This window comes from Mus caroli, unplaced genomic scaffold, assembly GCF_978045245.1.
Source record: "Mus caroli unplaced genomic scaffold, Mus_caroli_1 scaffold_2, whole genome shotgun sequence".
NCBI lineage: Eukaryota > Metazoa > Chordata > Mammalia > Rodentia > Muridae > Mus > Mus caroli.
The window spans coordinates 122,519,779-122,543,733 of record NW_028227257.1 but is presented as its reverse complement, the minus strand read 5'-3'; the positions used below and the strand labels follow the sequence as shown (position 1 = coordinate 122,543,733).

At 40.0% G+C, this 23,955-nt stretch overlaps 1 protein-coding gene across 1 annotated transcript in view; it reads right to left on the bottom strand.

The window, feature by feature from the left end:
- Nucleotides 1-23,955, bottom strand: part of Cytip (cytohesin 1 interacting protein) — a 66,022-nt gene that overhangs the window by 6,642 nt on the left and 35,425 nt on the right. The window contains exons 2-7 of the mRNA XM_021152841.3: nucleotides 19,451-19,835; nucleotides 11,232-11,281; nucleotides 10,875-10,929; nucleotides 7,938-8,040; nucleotides 7,647-7,740; nucleotides 4,933-5,002 (exon numbers count right to left, since the gene is read on the bottom strand). Coding sequence (XP_021008500.1) covers nucleotides 4,933-5,002; nucleotides 7,647-7,740; nucleotides 7,938-8,040; nucleotides 10,875-10,929; nucleotides 11,232-11,281; nucleotides 19,451-19,624 — 546 coding nt within the window. The 5' untranslated portion in view covers nucleotides 19,625-19,835. The remainder of the gene's footprint in view (nucleotides 1-4,932; nucleotides 5,003-7,646; nucleotides 7,741-7,937; nucleotides 8,041-10,874; nucleotides 10,930-11,231; nucleotides 11,282-19,450; nucleotides 19,836-23,955) is intronic.

Genomic DNA, 23,955 nt, shown 5'->3' with positions numbered 1-23,955 from the left:
GAAAAGCTTAGCTCAGCTCATTTTTTAGTTGTTGGTGTTTTGTTTTTCTGGGTGGTTTTTTTTTTTTTTTGGTTGTTGTTATTTTGCTTTGGTTTTGTTTTTGTTTTCCTGAACTGTAATAGAGTAGTTATAGGATGGGTGGCTGCATCAGTGACTCCTCTTATTCTCCTATAACTTTATAGTTATGGGAAAACCAAGAACAGAAGCCTGTGAAACACAGGACTAGCAAGAGCTCGCATATGGACCTACACATTTCTTCTTTGCTAAAGATACTTATCTCCTCCAGGAGAACAGAGTAAAGGAAAAAGGTAAGTTGTTGGTCAAAACTAAAGACACAAAGACAAAAAATATTATCTTTCTGAATTTGGCTTTCAAAAATTCATGGACAGAGCTTTTCAAATAGTTCACATTTGTGACTGAAGGTTTTATGATCCCTGATTTTCTAGTCTAGCCTAGTCACCTAAGTGTGATATGACTTATACTAAGGAAACTTCAGTGTAAAGAGCAGAGGTAACAAAGTGACTGTTTAAAATCTGAGACTTTTTGCCTGTTTCATTCAGGGTTGTTAAACATTTAGTCACATCTAAATGTTCTATATCACATGAGAGTTAAAAGCGTATGTGTATCTGGCTTCATGATACCACACTGACACTGGACATGACATATGGACGCCTGCATGGCAGCTGAAAGAATGATTGAATATTGTTGAATGAGTACGCAATGAACGGCTTCCTTAAACAACCCTAAGCTGTAACGTGGTGAATTGGTTCCAGGTATGGCTCCAGGATTTTCATTCTACATAAGACAAATAGCAATTATCCCAGCACTTAATCTTTTTATTTTGCTCTTACGGATAATATGTCATCTAATTTTCATAACTTTGTGATAGGTTAGAAAATAAAATTTCATTGAAATGAAATACTTCTCAAAGTATAGAATAGGCCTATCAAGTAACAGAGATACATTTAAAAGTAGCTCTTTTAACTAGTTCACTATCTGTGCTGAGCAGCTGAAGCATAGGCCAAGATAAAGGAAATCCTGTAGTCAGAAGGGACAAAATTCCTCCAACAAAGAGATTGGGGCTCTGCACAGTCTTTGCATCTTTTGTGAATAGAATGCTCACATATATAGGATGCAAAATAAATGTCATCATGCAAAAGGGAAATCAAGCTGCCTTTAGTCCAGACCCAGTCATTTCTGCCCTGAGGGATTAAGTACTTACCAAGAAGGTAAAAAGAAAGCATGAAAAGAATAAGTTAAAACGAGGATTAAAATGACAGCTATAGAAGGGATTAAAGGTTAAGAATGGAAGTTTTACAGGCAATCAGGCAATTATATAAATATATTTGAAAATTACAATACTTTATTGACAAACACAGAACTTACTAAAACTGCTCCAGAAAGACATCTGAGTAGCTTTACTAATAATAAAGAAACTAAAGCCATGGTTGGAAAATATTCCCCCCAGAAAGAACCCCAAGTCCTGATGATTCAGCTGGCATTACAAAAATTCTACCAGAGTTTTAAAAAGAGGAACAACCCAGCTCATGTCATATACTTAACACTAAACCTAAAAGGGAGCCTTAGAAACAAAAAATGTAGGTCATTCAAGGCTATTTTCACTCACCTATGGACACTTGATCTTTGACAAAGAAGTCAAAAACATACAGTATTAAAAAAGAAAGCATCTTCAACAAATGGTACTGGTCTAACTGCTGGTCTGTATGTAGACGGATGAAAATAGACCCATATTTAATCACCTTGCACAAAACTCAAGTCCAAGTGGGTCAAGGACTTCAACATAAAATCAGATATACTGAATCAAATAGAAAAGAAAGTAGGAAAAAGCCTTGAACTCATAGTTTCTGAACAGAACACCAAAAGCCCAGGCTCTAAGATCAACAACTGATAAATGGAACCTCATGAAAGTGAAAAGCTTCTGTAAGGCAAAGACACTCAATGGGACAAAATGGGCAAAACTGGGGGAAAAAACCCTTACTAACCCTGCATCTGACAGAGGGCTAATATCCAAAGTACATAAAGAACTCAAGAAGTTAAACTCAAATAAATAAATAAATAAATAAATAAAGCAATTAAAAACTAGGGTACAGAGCTAAACAGAGAATTCAGAACAGAAGAATCTCATATGTCCATTAAAGAAATGTTCAAAGTCCTTAGTCATCAGAGCAATGCAAATCAAAATGACACCGAGATTCCACCTCACACCAATCAGAATGGCTAAGATCAAAAACTCAGGTGACAGCAAATGCTGGTGAGGATGTGGAGAAAGAGGAACACTCCTCCATTGTTGGTGGGATTGCAAGATGGTACAACCACTCTGGAACTCAGTCTGGCAGTGCCTCAGAAAGTGAAAGAGCCTAAAGACCCACTAAAGGACAAAGTAAGGATGCCAAGATTATTCCCCTCACCTTAAGCACAACCCTCATCAAGACGGCCCAGCAGAGAAGGGAACTAAATCCATTTTGTCCAGTTATTATCCTTGTAGAGCACACCAAATAACATACAAACAACTTGGTAGATATTATGTGGTTTAACAAAGTGCTTGACTATTATCAACAGCATACAAACAATCTATGAATATCTATTCTCAAACCATAAAATGTATTTCTCTAGAAAAAACTATAATAAAATGCTAAAGTACAAAGGACAATACAACAGAAAAAAACCCATATGACCTGTATGTGTAAATTATCAGATTTTGTGAAAGATGAAAAGAACAACAGCAAAAAGGTTAAGAAAATCTAGCAACAAGAAAATGAAATACCATGTAATATTTAATACCTGAGGTACTGAGTTATCTATATAAAATGAAATGTCAATCAAACCTCTTGCATTTACTCATGGAACTTGACAATTTGACAGATGATCAACAGACTAAGAACATTGCTCAGTTAGGTATCACTCTCTATTGCAAACTGAGTTGGAGATAAAAATCAAAATGGCCATATTAGAGAGTCTGAGAGCAAATATGGAATTACATGGAGACTTCGTTAAAATAGAAGTTTCACAGCAAGTCAGGTGCGGAGAAAGGCAAAGCACAAAAGAAATTATATTGGGAGAATTGCCTGTGCGCATGGACAAAATTCAAATTATCCCATACTTTACAGTATATGGCAAAAATATCTCTGGATGAATTAAAGACTTCAGTATGAAAAAGGAAAAAACTAAATTTTTAGGAAAAATGTTTTAATGTAGATGACTGACAACTGACCCATATTTAGAAGCTCTTTTATAAACAAATAAATAAAAGGTCTCCACAAAAGTAGGGAAACAAACCTTGGATCCCATAAACCAAAATACTTTCAATTACCTAGAAGACAGTTCTTCAAAAGTAGCAAAGAAATATAAGGACTATTCTGGAAAGATTTAGTTATCATTATTTAATGAAATATTATACAGGAATGACAAAGGCCCACAGAGGAGAGTTGAATGAAGGGGCAATGCGCACACATCAGTGGACCACATTAGTATATGTTTTTGTTTCTTGTTGTTCATAATAACATCTCTTGTTATATATGTTTTAATTGATGAAATGCTCTATAGTAAATAAGAGTCGGGAAGATGAGTTCTTAAGTAGACATTCAAAGTATACTAAGGACCTACTTATATTCTAGAAGAGAATATAGATATTGAAATTTTATATAAATTTCAGAAGCAGTCCTTTAAATCATGAGTAATACAACAGTTTACAATAGACTGAAGATCCTAGCCAATGCTATAAGAGAAGAAAAGTAAATTAGATGAATAACTGAGCTAAAAGGCAAAACTTAAAATAAAAAGGATTATCCTTCTTTTGCTAGAGAATGTATTCGAAAACACACAAAGAAAATTATTCTAGAGTATATGAAGGGCTAAATAAAAATGAAAGCATATTCAAATGAGAGCCACAAAGATTTCAACTGTTCTCACTTATAAACAAACTTTAATTCCTATCAAAGTCTGGGTAGAAGGGATTCTTAATAATTTTATTTTAAATAGAACTTAAAAATCATGGGGAATGGGCATGAATATGTCAAAAGTATCAAAGGTAATCTTAGTGAGGCTTGCTAGTGAATAAATATGGTAGGAGGGAAAGGTTCTTGATAAAATGTAAATACAGTGAATTGTCCCCTTGAAATCAGTAATTTAATGAGTGTACTTCATGAGAAAAAGTAATGAATTTGGTAACTTGTGTTACCAAATACAAGTAAGTTGCTTGCCTGTAGTCAAGCTATCCCAAGTAGCTGGCAGCTCCATTGTCCTGCAGGGGACAGTACTGGAAACTAGGAGGAGTCCGAGCACCTTCAAACTCACTCCAGAAGTGTCTGGAGCTCATAGCCTGGAAGGCTCACCAACACAGAGAACTGAATTTTTGAAAACCTTCGAAGAGGCATGCCAGAGAATTCATCCTGTGCTTCAGGCACTGTCCCTTGTGACCTTTTCCCTCCCTTTCAAGGTAGTAATGTGTTTGCCCATGAAAGAGGATTCAAGGACAGCCAGTGTTAGTGGTAGATAGTCCATTTTCAGAATGGCGCAAAAGGAAAAGAGGCAAAGGAGACTGGGAAAGCAGAAGTGTGGGCCCACCAGCTCTCTGCAGCACTCAATGCTACCTCTTCCTCTGTTTTGCTCCTTCAACAAAATGTAAATGAAGAGTGATCACAGGTGCATCAATGACTAGTTCTTCAGGTAATATGCCTTCCCGCTGGCTTTCTGAGCCCCATAGACTCTGAATGGGGAAGGAAGAGGGTGATTTACACATTTTCACAGTCTTAGATATTCCTTCAAAGGTAATTGTGTGGTCCTTGACCCGTCGGTAGCTTAGATGCATCCTGACATTTCCCCTTCAAGGGCTATCTCAGTTTTCAAGATAGATCATTATTCTACTCACACATTCATGGATGAAAACTGACGTGCTGTGTTAAGTCAAGTTACCTTTAAAGTCTGCAGTTTTGCTTCAAGTTCTGCTCTCCTGTGAATCATTGTTCCATTAAGAGTCTCTATCCTGTTTGAAGAGAAGGGAAAGGTGGGGTAAACAACAGAGCTATCCTTCAAAGAGGTACCATCCTTAAGAAGCCTTGCAAGTGGAGAGTAGTCTATACCAGAAATACAGCATACATGTCACCCTTTCTGAGGCTCTTGACTATGGAGTGTGGATACTTGAGTATCTGGACCTAAGCCAAATTTCTGAACAACAGTGGGGAAAAAGAAAGGGGGAAAGAAGCCTGGCAAAGTGTGGAGGGAAAGATCCTGGCTAGTTATAAACCATAGCTCATTTTCTAGAAGGCACTGTGTGCTAATGGCACTATGGCACCAAGACACTATGTTGCTATCCACCAGAATCTACTCTTGCCTGGACAGGCTCAACAATCTCAGTTATTTGATAAACATTCACTGGGCATCTACTATGAGCCAGGTGGAATGTCAATAAAAAACAAACAGTGCACAGGATTTTAGCAACAGTGAACTCGATGTGTTATTTCTTGAAACAGGGAAGATTTTCTGCAATAATGTATGGCCATTTCATCAAATGAAATAGTTTAGTTTACAAATGGCCATCTAGAATAACTGATTTAACAATGTTCTTCTCTTTCTACATCATAGTTTTCTAAAAATAGAAGGTTTATTCTCTCGGGAGTCGGTTTGTTTTGAGCATTGTTTTGACTACAAATCTTCCACCTGAGGAGGGTAGTTAATTTCACCTTGGAAATCATACTCTTAAACATTTCAAAGTATTTGTTCTAAGTCTTTTTGACAACTAAATTATAGTTATATTTATGAAAGCATGAGAAAATTTAAAGATATGGTTGGAGTTCTAAATGTGAAATCACATTTTCTCTTTTCTTCCAGTCTCAGACCCAACATAATAAGATGACAGTACAGCAAATGCTGTGTGATTTCTGATTGAGATGATGTTAGTTTTGGACAATAGCCTCACTAAGAAGATAAGACTTATGGTGGTGTTCTAATCTGTCTAAGCAATGATGTGCACAAGTGTTGAGATGGGACACCCTTCAGTATTTTGTCACCTTGTGTCATATTTTACCCCGCTGTGGGTTTCTAAGGACCATTTCTACCCTTATTGACACATGGTCTTCTTGCTTCATTTACATGGGATATATTTTTCTGACACTAACCAATAGTGTTTTCTCTTGGATTTAACATGGTTTCTTTGAGACAAAGCTTTCCTAACTTTTACCCCTTAAACCTCAAAGGGCATTTAAAATCTGCCTCATTTCAATCACCCACCCAACACTTCCTTTGAAGTACCCATGAAGAAAGACTCTAGTAGATTCTACTGGCAGTTCACTATGCACAGCTGTAACTGGTAAAAGCCAGTCCTGACATACATCCTCAGAAGACTGGGTCCCAACGTCACTCACTACCGGGCTGAATTCAACTAACCTCTCTTTAGCCCCAGGCACTTCATCTATGTAAAAGAATAAACCTGGACTGACAAAGAGCCTGTGAAGAAAAATTAATTAGGTAATGTTGAAACCACCCAACTCTGAACTAAATCCAAACACCCTGGAACAGCAATGTATCTCATAATCTGATGCTTGGCCAACGGTGACTTCACCACTCATACAGTCTCGCTAATCCATAAGCCTGGTTCAGTTCACCCTTAGAATATGCCAAATCCATTTCCAGGGCTCAACGATATTTTTCTTTACCTCCATGTTCCCACGAGGAGTTCAAATGACCATTCCTTCCCTCTGGTCTCAGCTCCAACAGTACTTCCTCAGAGTGAATGGAACACTTTGAAAATCTCAGCTCAACTAGCTACTGTCTTCCTCAGTGGACTCCCTCGTGACACTATCTACCTTTCCTATAGTGGTTATCAGTAACTGTAATTTTTGAAATTTCAGACTTTTCTTAGAAATCTTCTATGATTTTTAGAGTTCTACAGTGTTTTTTGTTGCCTCCTTAGATTAAAACTTAATATTTGCTCAGTACATATGATTTTTTATGCAATAATGAATTGCCCTACAACTGATTATTAAGGTCCTGTTGGGTCCTTAGTACACAGTGAAAGAAATCCAATGGTGTCTATTTTGTTAGATAGTTATGACTTTGTGGATAATAATGGGTGTGTTTGTAGATATACTTTCTTGAGATTGTTAAGATCAGTCTCAAAGATTAAACCCTTTGAGTAGCTGGGAAGACCTTCTAATAAATTGAACATTAGTGTCTATGACTATATATGTTCCAAGGTGGGAACATTTCATTATCTCTTATAAAACAATAACAGAGGAAAAAAATCAAGAAGTTTGAGGCATATGAGAGAGGGGAAAAAAACGTTGTGGCTCAAAGATTTCATGAACTGTGAGAACAGGACCAATTTCTCTTGGTCCAAAGAAATGTGTGCCAGTTTTATTGAATTGACATTAAAAATACATTAGCAATTGATATCCCTCCCACAAGGACTTTTGTCTAGTGTGTCTGAAGTCAACTTCAGATGTTGACTCATGAAACCTTGGGAAACAAAGGGGCCAATAAAAATGTCCATACCCCACCGCTGTGTATGCTGCATTCTTGTGCACCACAGACAAATAATGTCTACAAAACCAGACAAGCCACCCACTTGTCAGGTATTCCCAGACACCAAAACATCTTTGAAACCCCACAGCAACTAAGTGGATATTTACGTTAGCAGATTTCCTGATGATCGGATCAGGTCAACCACTTGTTTGTGAGTAAAGCCTTCTGTGCTCACACCATTGACATTTGCAAAGATGTCACCTGTGGGATGCCCAGAGAAATGAATGTTTTATTAGCTACGTAAACAATCCCCCCAACATGGAAATGAGGCAAAACAAGCACATTCCCAAACCACAGTGTCACTCAAGAAAATCCAAAGCAGCAACTGCTTCCTAACCTTCGCTATCAAAGAGGTTTGGGGTATTTAATGACGTCTAGTATGAGCAGAGCTACATTACCAACTTGCAGGCCAGCACAGTGAGCGGGGCTGTCTTCCTGCACTTTGCAGATCATAGTGCACACTTCTGCGGAACAGATGTTCTGGTTCTGGACTCTGTAGGTCTATAAAATATAAGTGGATACATAGTAACTTTTCCAAAAGGTCAACAAATATTGGCCAAAACCTAAAACCATGGCATAATAGGTAGGGCAAAGGACAACTTTGGAAACGCTTTTCTCGACATACACTGAATGGAAATTACCAATTTTGCAATCCCACCAGATCATCGACAGCCAACTCCATTCATAAAACATCTTGTATGAGAATGAAAGTGGGATGTGAGTGTCTCCAGATGTTCTGTTTACAAGCCTAAGAGACCACCTGATGATTTCACTGTGCATTTATTAAGAAAAAAAAATTAAGAGTCTTAGTTCTCAAAGGGATGAAACAACCATAGCCAAGTGGAAGAAAACGATCCTTGTGGGTGTTCCAGGCTAAAACAGGCATTGGGGGAGAGAGTATGAGATAGAAAATACCCAGCAGGGAGATGGGCCAACAGTAATTATATTAAATCAGAGTTCTGCAAATAATGACAATCTGACCTAGGTTTGTTCTAATTGACTCAGTCAGTTTCACTTCTGAGCACACAGACCCCTCCTGCCCTGAATTCTCACCAGTTCTTCAATCATCCAACTAAATGAGAGAGAGAGAGAGAGAGAGAGAGAGAGAGAGAGAGAGAGAGATGCTTCCCCAGATGTCTCAGTTTGACACAAATAATTCAGTGAGTTCTATTGGTGTTTTTAGTTTTTACTTCGAAGTGTATAAAAACACTAGGGAAACATTTGCTCTGTATAACAATTTTGTAGCTCTGAAAAAAAAACAGTGTTTTGAGTTATCCTTTCAAATCTGACTGCTAAAAGCTGAGCTACATCCGAGTGCTGCTTTCTTCTAGAGGAATCCACACCTGAGACACGATGATCAGTCACACACAGATATTCCCAGAGCTAGTCACTGGCTTCTGTTAAATGCTGATTTCTACTCAGATGTAGTACATTTAGAATCTTCTATTTGAAAGGAAGAGGAACTTTAAGTGGCCTATCACATGTGTTCCACCTGAATCAAAAACCTTTTGTGATAATTTCCTGCCTCAGACCAGAGCTCAGCTCCTTGTAGAAATAGAAGCCAATTTAATTTATGTGCCATAAGAGCTGAAAACTGATTGATAAACCTTTTAGAAGTCACTGTTATAGCAAGCCACATCAACAGGAAAACCCACCTCCTATGCCTGGGTATCAAAGTGAGCACCGAACAGAAGAAGCACTCTGATTTATGTGCACATGCACATTGCAGAGCAGCTGTGAATTTGGGGGTTAGAGTTAAAAAGGGGAAACCAGAAGCCATGAAGGCACAGAAAAGAATACTTGGTCAAATAATATGACAATATCGCCCACCCACATCTCCCATCCTTGTGTTCTGTTGGCTCAGAAAGAAATTGTCTCGAGCGTCCCTGTGAAGTATCGACTTCTGAGATGACATATAGGCGCTGTAGCTCAGAGGTGAAGCCACCATGTCTCTCTGAGTTCCTAAGGTTTCATGGTTCTGTGATCTGTCCTCCAGTAAAGATGATTTTTCACTTTGATTTTACACACACACACACACACACACACTTGTGGTGAGGGAGAAAGAGAAGCTATCAGTGATAGGCATGCAGTTACTACCTCTAGGCAACCTTGAAGAGGCTGGAGTGGACATACAATTATCTTCAGAGAAAGTCAAATGGCTCTCTTGTGAGGGGGCTGTACTTCTAAAATCTGATAGATTTAGCACATGTTTTTGGTAGAAAATTATGTCCCAATGATTTTATGGTAAATTATAGACTGCACCACATTTTAGAGGAATGGAGCTCAGAAAGCAGAAACCTCTGTCCCCACTACTTCCCCGTTCATTCCATGTTGTTTCTTTACTCATGAAACACATTTAAAGCTGCAGCTTCCTGCTCCTGCTCTTAAAATACAACCAAGTTCCCTTTCATGGGGTTGCTATCATAGCCAAGTTTTCTGAAAGCAGCATTCATTGACGAAGACCTAAACTCTGACATACAGCATAAGAATACGATTATGCAAAGCACGTGGGAAAGAAATGCAGAAACAATGTGGGGGAAATGAGACTTAAGTTGCTCCACTCAATTAGACTACAGTCCACGTGACTCTATTCTCCACCTTCTCAAATATAATATGAAAAGACAGGCAACAGATATTCTTGGACAGCTACATTGAAACCTATGAAGACCAGTACTAATTTTCACCAATGGTTTTCAAGTAATAAACTGTTATTATGGTGTGTGTCTGTGTGTGCTATAAATTTCTCACTATACCCCCTCCAAAAAAAACTGGTCTCAATTGTAACATTATTGGAGTCTATATACACAGATATACCATCTGGCAAGTATTTATTTATTTATTTATTTATTTATTTATTTATTTATTTTGAAACAGGGTCTCATAGTGTAGTCTTTGCTAGCCTGGAACTCCCTGTCTCTGCCTCCCAAGTGCTGCTGGGATTAAAGCTGTGAACCACCATGCCCAACTCAAGTATTTAGAATCTGATTTACGTACAATACAAGAATATGATTATATGAAAATAAACTTCTGTAAATGCCTTTTGCTTTCTTATTTAAGATCCAGAAATATCAAGCACCTTTGTTTGGAGTTCTCCTTAAGGAAGACCAGAGTGATGCATAAGGAGCAAGCTGCATCTCTAGAGAAATATATGCTCCAACATTTTTTCTCCCCATAATACTCAACACACTGAACAAACAACCACACACTAAATAAAATCTAGTCTCCATGGCCATGCTAACCCTACCCTGACTTCATTGTTCCTTACAAATATCATGATGGAATTAGTGCCTGTTTTTCCTTTGGAAATAAATCTAAAATGTTTTAAAACTGCCCACCTGAATTTCAAATCCAAATGTTCCATTGTCCTGCTTTTCCACAGTAACAACCTTCCTGTAAGTAAAAATAAATAAAGTGCATAGATATTAAAATATAGTATTTAGCATATATTTAATATTAACAATAACTGTTACAATGAAAATTAACTTTCATTTCTACAATTGTAGTATAGGTTAGCAATGTGTGAGTGAGTGAATGTGTGTGTGTGTGTGTGTGTGTGTGTGTGTGTTGCACTTATCTCAGGCAGAGAAAGGGAAGGGAAGGAGAAGGGAAGGGAGGGGAAGGGAAGGGGAGGGAAGGGGAAGGGAAGGGGAAGGGAAGAATGTTAAGGAAAGGGAAAAAATGAATCTCTTTACCTTTGAGACCAGGAAAAATCACCTAAAGAGCTTGATCTGGCCAACGCGAGCTGAAAAATATAAAAAGCAAGGTCTTTAAGACATGTGTGCAACTGCTCTGCATTACAAAGGACGTTGTTCTTTCTTGTTATCCTGGAAGCCCTTTTAGATAAGATTAATAATGTCCATTCTCTTTTAACAGCAAAGGAGAGTCTGAGAGAACAGGGACTCCAGACATTCTGTTGAGAAGATGAGGAAAAGCTCAAATAGTAAGATACTAGGGGGGTGGGGGTTCATACCATGTCGCAGACCTCAAACGTCCCGCAAGGGCTTTACACCTAAGTTGCATTTATGTCTACTTCTCAAAATTAGCAATTTATAACCACACTGAAACACCTACATAAAATAATACGAAAACCATGCAGCCCATATTTTTTTAAACACTGATGAAATGCTTCTGTTTATAACGGTTCAGTGTGTTACTCTTTGTAGGCTAAGAAAATCTGTAAAGAATGAGCTTACATATAAAAATATTATTGAAGATGGCTGGCAAGATGGCTCAGTGGGTAAAGATACCACCCAGGTTTGATTGGTGAGAGGGGAGAACCGGCTGCAGTTTGTCCTCTGACTTCTGCACGCACAGCACTGCATGCACGTACACACTCAGTGACACTCACTCAGTTCTCAACACCACCACCCACGCACAAATAGGTTAGAGAATAAAAAAATAGATTAGGAAAGGTGAGGGAGGGACTCCAAACCTCAATTTCGATTATGGTTTATTTCACAATAGTTTTGGAAGAATATAGTAAGATTTCCTGCCAAGAAAGGGAAGAAACTTCATAATGCTATAACTTAACGCTCACTCTTCTGCACATTTTGGGAAAAGTCATATAAGCATAAGCTTCCAGGGTCGAGCCAGACTCTTATAAAGAGAGGGGGTCAGCAAAAGGGAAGACCTTAGTTGTAAGGACTGCGGTCAATTTCTAACAATGTTGTAGGTTTGTTAAAGAAATATTTAATAGATGTTAGCTATGAATTAGTCCTTTCTTAAACACTGTTCCAAGGACTCAAGACATAACTTTTGCTCCTAATTATATTTTTAAAAGGTTTTGTTACACACACACACACACACACACACACACACACACACACATGCTATGTGGTGACGGATGTCCGCAAGGTCAGAAGAGGTTACCAAATTAAGGGCTACCTGTTGTAAGCGTCCATAAGCGCATGGGAAATTGAATATAGCTCTTCTACAAGAGCACAAGTGATCTTAATGAGGGGCCATCTTTTCTGCCAATAAGCCATGGTGTCTAAATGCCAACTTCCTGCAATTGTCATTCATAAGCAAATAAAAAAAATAGTGAATCCATGCAGTTGGTACAGATAAATAAAAATGATGTGGGGATAAAAGCACACATGGAAAATACACAGGAGAAATTAATGCATACAGGACAAGTTCCACAGAAGTCTGGGTTACTCAATTGCCAGTCACCAAATGCCAACAATTGCACAATTTTCTGGGATGCCTCAGTGTTAAGAATTCAACCACCAGTCACTATACGTATCGGAAAGGTGTAGTCATCCACAGATTTTATATGTAGCAATTGCTCTGTGTTCTTTTGTCAGTCATACCTGGAATCTCAGGCAGAAGGGCTCAGACCTAAAATTATCATCTTGGCTCGTAATAAGTTTCAGCTTTTGATTTATAAGGACTAATTATGGGATACCTACAGCAATTTGAATGGTTTGCAATAATCTGGTTTTGTGCCTAAATTATTGAATGTATGAATGTACCCCCCCCACACACACACACAGAGGGGGACCGGGGGGAGAGGTTAACAAGAGTGGGAACTTTCAGTTAAGTCAGAAGGCTCCATCTGAAGGCTCCATCCTTGTGAAAGGTATTTTTAAAAGGTGTATTTGCAAGCATTGTCCATCTCACCCTATTGTGTGCTCAGATTTTCTTAATCTGTTTTCATTATTAGCATTTCCTTGTATTTCACAGCTAACTCACATATTTTCAGGTACTTGTTTCAGCTGTCTTTAATTCTGTTCATTATAACCACCACTAAGGAATTTATGTTTTTAAAACGTTGCTCTTGCCATTGTGGTTTGTACATCATTCCCTTATCATTCATCTAGAGGCGTGTATGTGTCTACACACGGGCATGGATATGAAGGGCATAGGGTGTACTTGATGGAGGGCTTCACTTCTGCAGATAGCCATCTGTACGCTTTGAGACTCTGGGGAAAAAACACTGCTTCTACTTTCCACCCCAGTGCTTCACGAGAGGCCAAGGGGAGATTATGACTTTAAAAATAGTAAAACAGACAGACAAACTAAGCCTCAGATGCCATCTGCAAGTGACTGACGGTGAGGCATTCAGTTCAATGTGATGTGTTAGGATCCCTCTCTAACTTTGTCTTTCGTTAAATTAAATGTTCATAGGGGAAAAAAATCCAAGGGTAATTTTTTTTTTTTTTTTTTTTTTTTGGTTTTTCGAGACAAGGTTTCTCTGTATAGCCCTGGTTGTCCTGGAACTCACTTTGTAGACCAGGCTGACCTCGAACTCAGAAATCTGCCTGCCTCTGCCTCCCAAGTGCTGGGATTAAAAGCATGTGCCATCACGCCAGGCTCCAAGGGTGATTTTTTTAAAAGAAAAAAAATTAAAATCTAAAATATACTATTGAAAAAGCCAAAAGAAACCAACAGGATGGTAAGAAACTACTCAAAAATCAAGTAGTATAAAACGAGAGCTAAGGAAAACAAATAAAACTAATGCTAAATGAATGAATTTTGGAGAGATGTAATTAGTCCTCACAAATCCAACAGGTGGCAAGAATTAATAAAATGTCTGGCTACCATAATGTTAAAAGTCCTTTTCCTTGTCCAGTATTTATAGAATTGTTGGGAGTCTCAAGAGTTCTTCAGTGTGCCTCTTAAGTGACTGGTTATTTTGCATAGATTTAAGTCTATAATCTTCTAGGTCCACCAAACAGGTTTCTCTATACAGAAGAGGGTGCCCCTAGCCTCCCCCTTTTTAACAGTTCTGTGTAGCTCTCTGACTAAAAGTGAATATTAAGGCAGCGGGGAAGCACTCCTGCTACTCATTTGTTTGGGTTATCAGTGACACAAAAGTTCAAACTAAATCAGATTATAAAATACCTTCCATTATGGATTAGTAAATAGGCTATTTTAAGCAATGAACATATAAATAAAAAAGCAATTTAAATACAATAGCTACCATCATACTCTCTGATGGGGGTGGGAGGGAACAGCTACATCTTGCTCATTTGTTTGTTTGTGTTTGATACAGGGCTTCTCTGTGTAGACCTGGCTGTCCTGGAACTCACTCTCCAGACCAGGCTGGCCTGGAAGTCAGAAATCTGCCTGCCTCTGCCTCCCAAGTGCTGGAATTAAAGGTGTGTGCCACCACTCCCAGGCAGGGAACGGCCACATCTTGACACAATGTCCTCTTAATTTTTATCGGGGCTGCCTTAAAGGATCACATAAAAGAAACTCTCAATCTTCTGCCTTGCTCGCCTGCTAAACTGCCTGTGTTACTCGGAGTGTGCCCGAGACTTCCGAATCAAGTTTTCCCCATCTCCCTCTCCCTAGCATGCACCAGCCCTATTTAAAGATGTAGACTTGGATGGAGTAGGTGTGCCCCAGACTGCCCTCCCAGCCAGAGTTCTTCTGAGTTGTAATGATGCCCCAAACCCCGCCCCCAAATTCATGAATGGAGAACTGGTGTGCAATTTACAGCATATGCTGACAACAGCTGTCTTTTATTACACATTATCTAATATGAGAAGTCTAGGTTTAGCAACTTGGCAGGCTTGAAAGCTACACATTGGGCTCTGACTGCAGGAGAGGAGGCTCCTTATCTCCTCACTAGCCAGGAGCCTGGTGTCTAGGGCTGATCTTAGAGAAGTTCCTCTGCTTTCAGTGAGACAACTTAAGAGACAAGGCATTAATATTCCACACACCATGCCTCCTGCTATGCAGTGTGATTCACGGGTCTCTCTTTAGTGCAAAATCAAGACCAAATACAGCAGCTGTCAGTGTGCAAAATAGAAGGAAATCGGAAACACAGCTTGATGGATAACCTGCCACAGAGCAGCTCAGAGACCAACACTGAAGCCACTTTTGCTGCTAGGTTAGATTGTTATGTTCTCACCCGGGCTCTGTGACCTCACTTCCCCCCCACCCCACCCCACCCCACCCCCACACACAAAATGTAGGTGTGGTAAGGAGAGGGTACAGATTCAAAAGTGGGCCTTTTTTTCTCTTCCTTTTTCTTTCTTTTTTTTTTAAGTACTTTGTTTCAAGTTATGTCCTTGGCTCTTCCCAGTCGCCTGCCTATCTTACTTTTACTCCCAACTGTTTCATGAATACAGCTCTCCCCTACTTTTGAAAGTCAGACCATTAAAACAGAAAGGATTATCAAACTATCCAAAGACACAACAAAATAACGAAAGTAAAGTCAATGCCATACCTATCAGACCCATACTCCTGTAAATGGGTTGTCCCAGCTTCCAGGAAGGTCTGATCACAGCCCCGCACCTCTTTTAAAGAATGGTTGAAGGGCTGGAGAGATGGATCAGCAGTTAAGAGCACTGACTGCTCTTCCAGAGGTCCTAAGTTCAATTCCTAACAATGACATGGTGGCTCACAACCACCTGAAATGGGATGTGGTATCCTCTTCTGCTGTCTCTGAAGACAGCAACAGTGTATTCATAAACACAAATAAATAAATCTTAAAGAATGGTTGGGTATTAACCCAGACATAACACTACAGTATTGATGTTGCCTATTGATGAGGTACTAGGACAAAGAAAGTCCTCCCTGTAGGCAGACCCCTACCCAGAGATATACCCCTTACAAGCATTTAGCACCATCCCTAACCAAAAGTGTATGTGAAGCCAGCCATCCAGAAGCTTCCTCATTAGCGCTAATTTCCTCACTAAGAGAAAATTAGACAATGATGATCTGTTTGGGTCTAATTCATACTCAAACGTCATACCTGTGTACCAGATTCCCTGTTGTCACTGGAGCACTAGGTAAAAGCCACCTTCAGTACAGTCTCCTGGGAGAGGCAGTCAGGCACAATACCTACCCCTGGGGCATGGCATGGTTATAAAACTTCCCTTTCCTGGCAACACCCTCCCTCAGGAGTTTATATTGCAGGGACTTTGCCCCCCCCCCCACTTTAAAAAAAACAACCAAGGTTCAAAATTAGAAGCATTCTTGGTGTGTCTGGCACTTCTACAAATGCAGGTACTGAAATAATACACGCACACACACACACACACACACACACAGAGAAAGAGGGGCGGGGAGATCTATTTTTAAACAACCCTGAGTGCAAACAACCAGTGGATCCTGAAAATTAAGCTGAAGCTACAAGCTAGCCACTTATAGCTTTGCAGAAGCCAAAGCCACAACAACAAGAAGTATGAACGCTGATGTCACCCTCAGAGTAGCAAGAATAACAGCAGACAGAGGAACACCTGTTACCGCAATTGCCTCATAGGATCCTGGTACAGACCATTCACACAGGGCCAGAGGGGTGGGCTGCTGTTTTTGTAATTGTTGTTTGCTTGTCTGTTTGTTTTTCTAAGAAATAATTAATAGAAGGTGACTATCCCTGTGGGAAACTATAAAATCTTGACATATACCTTTTTGAAGATTCACTGACAGGGATTATAGGAGTCTATGCCCAAAATGTTTGGTTTCATTTTGTTTTTGTTTTTTTCCCCTTTGGGAAATAGAAAAGTAAGAAAAGGTTTCAAGGATAGAAGAAGTACATCACACAGTGTGTTTAAGCGTATGAGAGGAGAAAGCGAAGAAATACAACAGGGCCCATACATAAGTGGGTGGCATATCAAGTCTGTGTGCTCACACATTTTATATTCATAAATCCCTCTATGGTCCCCTTTAATACCCATCCAGTCCTTCTTACTGTCCTTTTCCACTTTGTACTATCTAAACTCAGGCTTAAAAGCCAGCTGGATCTCCTTGGTCCTTACTGCTGTTGATCAACAAGTCTTTACCCTTTCTCTCCATTGCCTCGTCTACTCCTTCACCAACTACTGTAAAAGTTCCTCCACCTACTTGTCTCATTTCTAGAATGAAGTTCCTAAAATCCACAATATCTCAAACCAATTATTCAATGGCTATAGGTGCTGGTCAAATGATAGTTTTGAATCTGTCCGTTCAACCAGGTGATGATGAAAATACTCCATAGAAACGAAACACATGGCATGTTCTGTACTGAACATGTGTAAGTTTCTTTTCAACCCTCAGCCTCTAAATGCTCTAATGTGACAGCTACTCACATAGCAAGTGATATTGTCTTAGGTATTAGACATGGTCTTAGTAGTTTATAGGCAAATATGCTGCCATTTTATATCAGGGACTCCAACATCTCTAGTCTTTGATTTTTCAAAGATGGTAGTTTTGGAACCAATGCTCTGTGGATAGCAAGAGCCAACTGCACTATTTTCTCAAGGAAATTTGCAACATGCTGTCCCTCCTCTCAGCTCTCACAGGCACACACTGGCTTTTCCTGACACACCAGAGTCTGTGCCCCCACATTAGGGATTCCCAGGCTTAGGAATACCCTACAGCCTGCAAGACAATTTATGGAGACATGTTACATATATGCTGTCCAACACCTGCTCAAACTGTCCCCTAATGCTAACCCTTCTCCAGCCCTCAGGGCTGACATATAGCTTGATTTACCTGGCAGGGACTGGCACAGTGTAAAGCCTGAGCTGAGAACAAGATCTGGAAAGATTCCCTCCGTGGTGCAGTTATTAACAGTATTTTTCCTGGTAAGTGATATATGCCGAGAACAAATCGTAGGATAGCAAATGATCAGAATTTGGTGTAATGGCTTTGTAGCAAATAGAAAGAGAAACAGACTGCTCTCTGTTTAGAATCTGAGTAAACCCGTTGGCGTTTCCTGTGTTGCCCATTTATAAATTGATACAGATGTTCACCAAACTTTGTATTATGAAAGCACTTTGGATTGAGAATGACAATCAACTACTAGCAAATGAGCTTCATCACTGTGGAAAATGCCAAGGAATCCGCTCACCACATCAGGTCCTGACTCTCCTCTACGCTTCAACTTTGTAATGCTGAAGTTAGATGAGCTCAGAGGAGAACACAATATGCACAATGTAGTAAGCCACAAAGCTGTGTTTTAAGTCAGTTCTAAACGTCTTGAGCATGACTGTTTATATAAATTCAAATACACACCTTGGACCTTATAGAAAATTATATGATCAAAATACATAAAGTGGTATATAGTTCATTCTTATGTATTACAAATGGAAGACCAAAGATTCGGAACAAATTCACTAGACACAGACTTTTCCAGTTGAGTTTTCATCTCTAAAGACATTTCATAAAAATTTTAGAGCAACCTTTATTGAGTACCAAGTGCCCTGTATATTTCCTTACTTAAAGGGCAGAGGGTTCAAGGAGGTTGTTTCTGCTGTTACCTAATCAAGTGAATGGACTTTAGTTTGATAGCTTCCTTTTCAGAAAGACATAATGTGAGCATTATGGGGCAGCTACCAACTTGCTCTGTATGCCACAGCTACCAAGCAGCCCAGCTGGGATTCTAACCAACCTTCACCTCCCCCCAAAAGTCCTACTTCCCAATAGCCCAAGGTTCTATCATTGCTCCGGGGCTGAAGAATTCACTTGGCTGACAGAGGTAGTGTTCAAGAAGTCTTCTCTCAATTGTGAACTGACAGGGCCTGGAGGTAAGCCCAGAGGGAGACAATGAACAGATACACAAACTGAGGAGTGTTGGTCGTGTGGGTTGTGTACCTGTAAATGACCTTCACGTTCGTTGTTCTCAACAACTTTCATTTTACCTGAGCACATATTTAAATGAAGACAAATATTTGAGTCTTACTTTAAAAAAAAAAAAAGTGACTGTTTTTTCATCCTTCAACTGTGATACTATCTCTGGTAGACATGTCACCTCCCCCCTCACATGTACTCTCAGTCATTAATTTCTAAGTTAATTGGGTAGTAGACAGAGGTTCTCCTCAGGGAAAAGAACTCTCCTTTGAATAAGAACCGAAATGACTCCTAAGTGCAGGGAGTAAGGCTGGTAGTCAAAGTTAACAGAGACACGCAGGAGCCGGTACCACTTTCAGCAGAGGTCAGGCAAACGTGAACACTCTAGACAGCGCTGCAACCTTACCTGCTTTCGTCCCCGGGGCAAAGTAGCTACAGTGTCTGCCAGCACTTGAATCCTTCGGTTGTCTTCCATCGTGAGCTGGCCGGTGAGGACGGAGTAGGAGCCGTAGGCAGAGTCAGCACAGTACTCCAAATTGCCATTGCTGCCCTGCCGCTGCAGAAGCCTTTGCAGAGACATTGTGGGCAAAGATTAATCCCGCCAACACATGGTTCCCTGGCCTTGCAGGAGGGAGGAAGCGAAATGCACAGCCCTCTGACACGCAGTCGAAAAAGTAGCGAAGCCAACAGAACCCATGTGACTGCTGTGGTTTGAGACACTGTTGCACAAAGCCTATAGAGGAGGTCACTCCTACTCTCCAGCGCTCCTGAGAGAACCTTGCGTTCCTTTTCTACAATTAAAAAAAAAAAGAAAAAAATATCAGTGTACTTTTCCTCCCTCAAACACTCAGAACATAGAGTTTGATACTCTATGGCTATGGGTACTCAAAACAGAATTTTCCAGAGAAAGAAAAGAAAACAACTTTGTTCAAGTTCACTCATTTGCTTACTACCCGCGTTCTCATTTAATATTAGCACCTCCGTGCACTTAACAGACTGTGCCCTCGCTCAATCCTTTGGCTGTAAATGTCACAGGTGCTGGCCAGATTGTTCTCTGGTAAAGTCCTTGTGGTGTTCCTCCCTCTAGCTCATTAAAGTTCATCAAAAATGCATTCTGTCCCTAGAGCTGTAGCCATTTGACATTCACCTAATTGCCTTTATGCCGCTTTATTCTTACCGCAATTACCCATCAGCTTTATAAGAACATACCGGGGAGAGAAAGGAAAGGCAGCGTATTTAGTGCAGAACGTTGTTCGTATCTGGGGCTACTCATACCTACAACTTTAGGGGGGAAGAAAGCGGTGGGAAAGAAGGGGGTCGTCAAGCTAAGATAACACAGGATGGTTCCTGTGGCAGTATGCCATCACAGTGGGGGCGGAAGGAGCTTGAAAAGAGCTGCTTTTTTTATTTTTTTAATTTTGTACTTTTCAAGTAGTTGAAGATAACAGGTTTCACCCAGAAGCAGGAAAGTAAAAGGCAGAATCAAAGCAAAAATAAAAAGGAGAAGTTTTAAATATCACAGAAGTCAAACACGCACGTAAAAGTCGTTTGGAAGGTCACTACTAGAGTTTGCAAGAGTTAGAAAAGCTCCAAGCTAGAATGGAATGTGTGCACTAGAACTCGAGGTGAGTTCAACCCAAGCAGAACTGGCCAAGTGTGAGTCATAAAGTCGTCAGAATTAATGAAAAGAGGAAGCCGGATCTGAGAAAGGTAACACTCTACCACAGCATGACTCCTTACTGTTGGAACTGAATTAGGATCGAAAGAAGATGATGTCCCTGAAAACATACAAAATCCAAGTTGGAGATAACAAGCACACATCCTTTTAGGGGGCAGATATGTGTAATTCAAAAGAAAGTGCTGGTAACTTTGGTAGCTTAACAATATTTTTTTTCCTCTAGGAATTTTACAGTCAGGTAAATGTGTTAATACTTCCAAACATTGAATCAAGCCAAGTTCTATCAATGAAAACAGTAACTGTACAAGTTCAGTGTTATGAGGTATTAGTCTGTAGATTGCAGACATTAATGATTGACTGGAGAGAGGAGGAAGCATGTTTCACTATATGCCATAAAATGCACCTAACAAGCTGACTCTTTCAATAACTACATTTACATTTATATTCCATTAGTATAAAAAAAAAACAAAAAAACAAAAAAACAAAGGCGCATCTGCTCCCTGCCCATACACATCAGTCAGGTCACACCCACAAATGTATTTACGAACTGGCCAATCTTGATGGTTCGGGTCTCTCTTCTGATTCTTGAGGCCTACATCATGCCACTTACTACACACTTTGAATAATATCCCGATCAGTAGTGTCATCTATGATAAAATGACTCATCTTCAATGACAACGTAGCCTTCAGACACCAAATTGTTGACTTACAGCAGTGTGTGACTGTGTAGGTTTTTAGAAGTTGTGGGCTTTTTTTCCCTTTGGGATTTACCTTCCATTCCCTCTCAGCCTCTTCATTACTGTGAGAAGGGGATACAGTAGACAATCTGCTCAATCTGTCTACCATGCAGGTCTGAGGTGTGCTTCAGTGTCCATAGGACAGAAAGGACAGATTTGACGTTCTTTCTGCACTCTACTCTCTAAAGAGGCCTGTCATACTTCTTCGGATCATCTCTTTAAGATCTAAATACCACATGTGGGTCATAGTCAGATACACTCACGACAGTTTCTACATTAATGTACCACATCCTCTCAGTTAGGAGAGACCAAGAGGCAACTTTTAACTTTAAGTTTACATTTTGTCTTAAATGTACAAACTGTAAAAGAAATGTCTGTCTGTGAGAATAAAAGGTTAGTAAAAGAGAAAGGAGTTATATGTTAAAAATTAATTAAATTGTAATTTCCTGAACCATCATGGAAGTAAATCCAACCTAATGAAAAGAAAGAAAATAAAAGAAAGAAAGAGAGAGAGAGAGAGAGAGAGAGAGGAAGGAAGGAAGGAAGGAAGGAAGGAAGGAAGGAAGGAAGGAAGGAAGGAAGGAAGGGAAGAAGGAAGGAAGGAAGGAAGGAAGGAAGAAAGAAAGAAAGAAAGAAAGAAAGAAAGAAAGAAAGAAAGAAAGAAAGAAAGAAAGAAAGAAAGAAAGAAAAGGGAAGGATGGATAGGAGAGAGAGAGAGAGAGAGAGAGAGAGAGAGAGAGAGAGTCATATCATATTCCAGAGGGGCTATCTTGTTCCTCCTCAAGGGTAATCTGAGTGTGAGAACAGAATTCTTTAAAAGCCTGTGCCACATGTTCCAAAAATTTACTTTCCATTGTTTGGGGCAAGTGTTCTTCTTATATGAATGAAGCATTTTGTTTATTTATAGAAATCTGTCTTTAGTATGAATGAAGTAAACCCTAATGGGCATAGGAAGATTTAGTAGAGGCAAGTAAACAGGATGTGCTGAGTCCAGAAAACAGGGGGAATGATAAGAAGTTCTTCAAGAAACTGTGGCCAACCTGTTAACTATCCTAACCGTCCATGAAAATACCAAGAATATTGACTCCTCTGGTCTGACAGAGGCTTCGAGATTCTAATCCTGGCTCTGCTTTAAGAATACAGATTAATATGTGTTTCACTCTGTGACTATGTTAATGCCCTAACTTCCAGTGTAGACTGCTATTGGATAAAGAGGTACTCAAGGTTAGATGAGGTCAAAGGGCTGGAGCCGTGATCTAAGGGGCTGTATATCCTTATAAAAACAGACATCAGAGAAGTCTCTTTCCTCATGAGGACACAAGGAAGCAGCCATCTGAAGGTAGGAGGATATTCCAGATGAATCATTCAGCACTTTGATCTTGGACTTGGAAACCTCCAGGATCCTGAAAATAAAAATGTCTTGTGTGTGGAGCCAACCAGTGAATGGTGTGTCTTATACTATGGGACTTGTTATGCTTTGTCTATTTTCCAGCAGCCTGAGCTGATTCATACACTCTACATAGGATTCATGTATGCTCAGTTTCCATGTATATAAACATGGCATTTAGAAGGGACAGATGTAAGCGTCCATGTTTAACATACTGTACAAAATAAGCTATTACTAGTGAGCTTGGTTTTAAGTAGTAAGAATTCAGAAGGGAACCCTTCAAATGGAACAACCTTAAGTTCCCTATGAACTTGCCTGTCAACTACCCAGTGTCCACGAGTGCAGCAGAGGCTCTCATCACCCTCCCAGAGTGTAAAGCTAGAAAACATGCAGTCCCTGTAGTTAACTCAGCAAGATGTACTCACAAAGTACTGTTAGAGTCAGTTCTTGTAAAATTTCTGCACTCCTCTTTGTCACCCCATGTCTGCTTCCCCCTCTGGATAACCAGACTCATTGCACACCAGGCTGGACTGGAGGGAAGGAAGCATGGCCAGGCAGGTGAGTGCAGGCAGGATCTTGGTCTTCAGTGGTGAGTGTGCAGGGAACCAACAGCTGTGAATAACTGTTTCCGTTTATTGGAGAGGAGCTACTTAAGCCTTTGGGGGTGAGTAGGGGCTATCAGGATGAGTGAACGTCATTGGCTGGGGTTGGTGGCTAGGAATGCCTCATTTGCATGAGGAGGAATTCCAGGTGCTGCTGGATATGACCTTACAAGGGTAAAGGAAGTTTACCCAGAAAGTGACCTCCTCTTGTGAGGCAAAGGGCTGGAGGTGGAGTGCCCCCTACCAAACCCCCACCCCTGCACAGGGCTACATGCACCAAGACATGCAGGTATGGAGCAGGGTTGGGGGTTAGGGGGTGGGTGGTGGGGAGAGGACAAGATCCTATTCCTGCCAACCTCACAGTGAGATTTCTGAGGTTTGGACATGCTTTGACCCCCACTTTTGATTCAGGCTTGCTCCTTCCGAGAGCCATGCCTCTTAGCTCAAAATAAAATAAAATAAAATAAATTTTAGAAAATCTAGTCATTCACATGGACATGGAAGAGA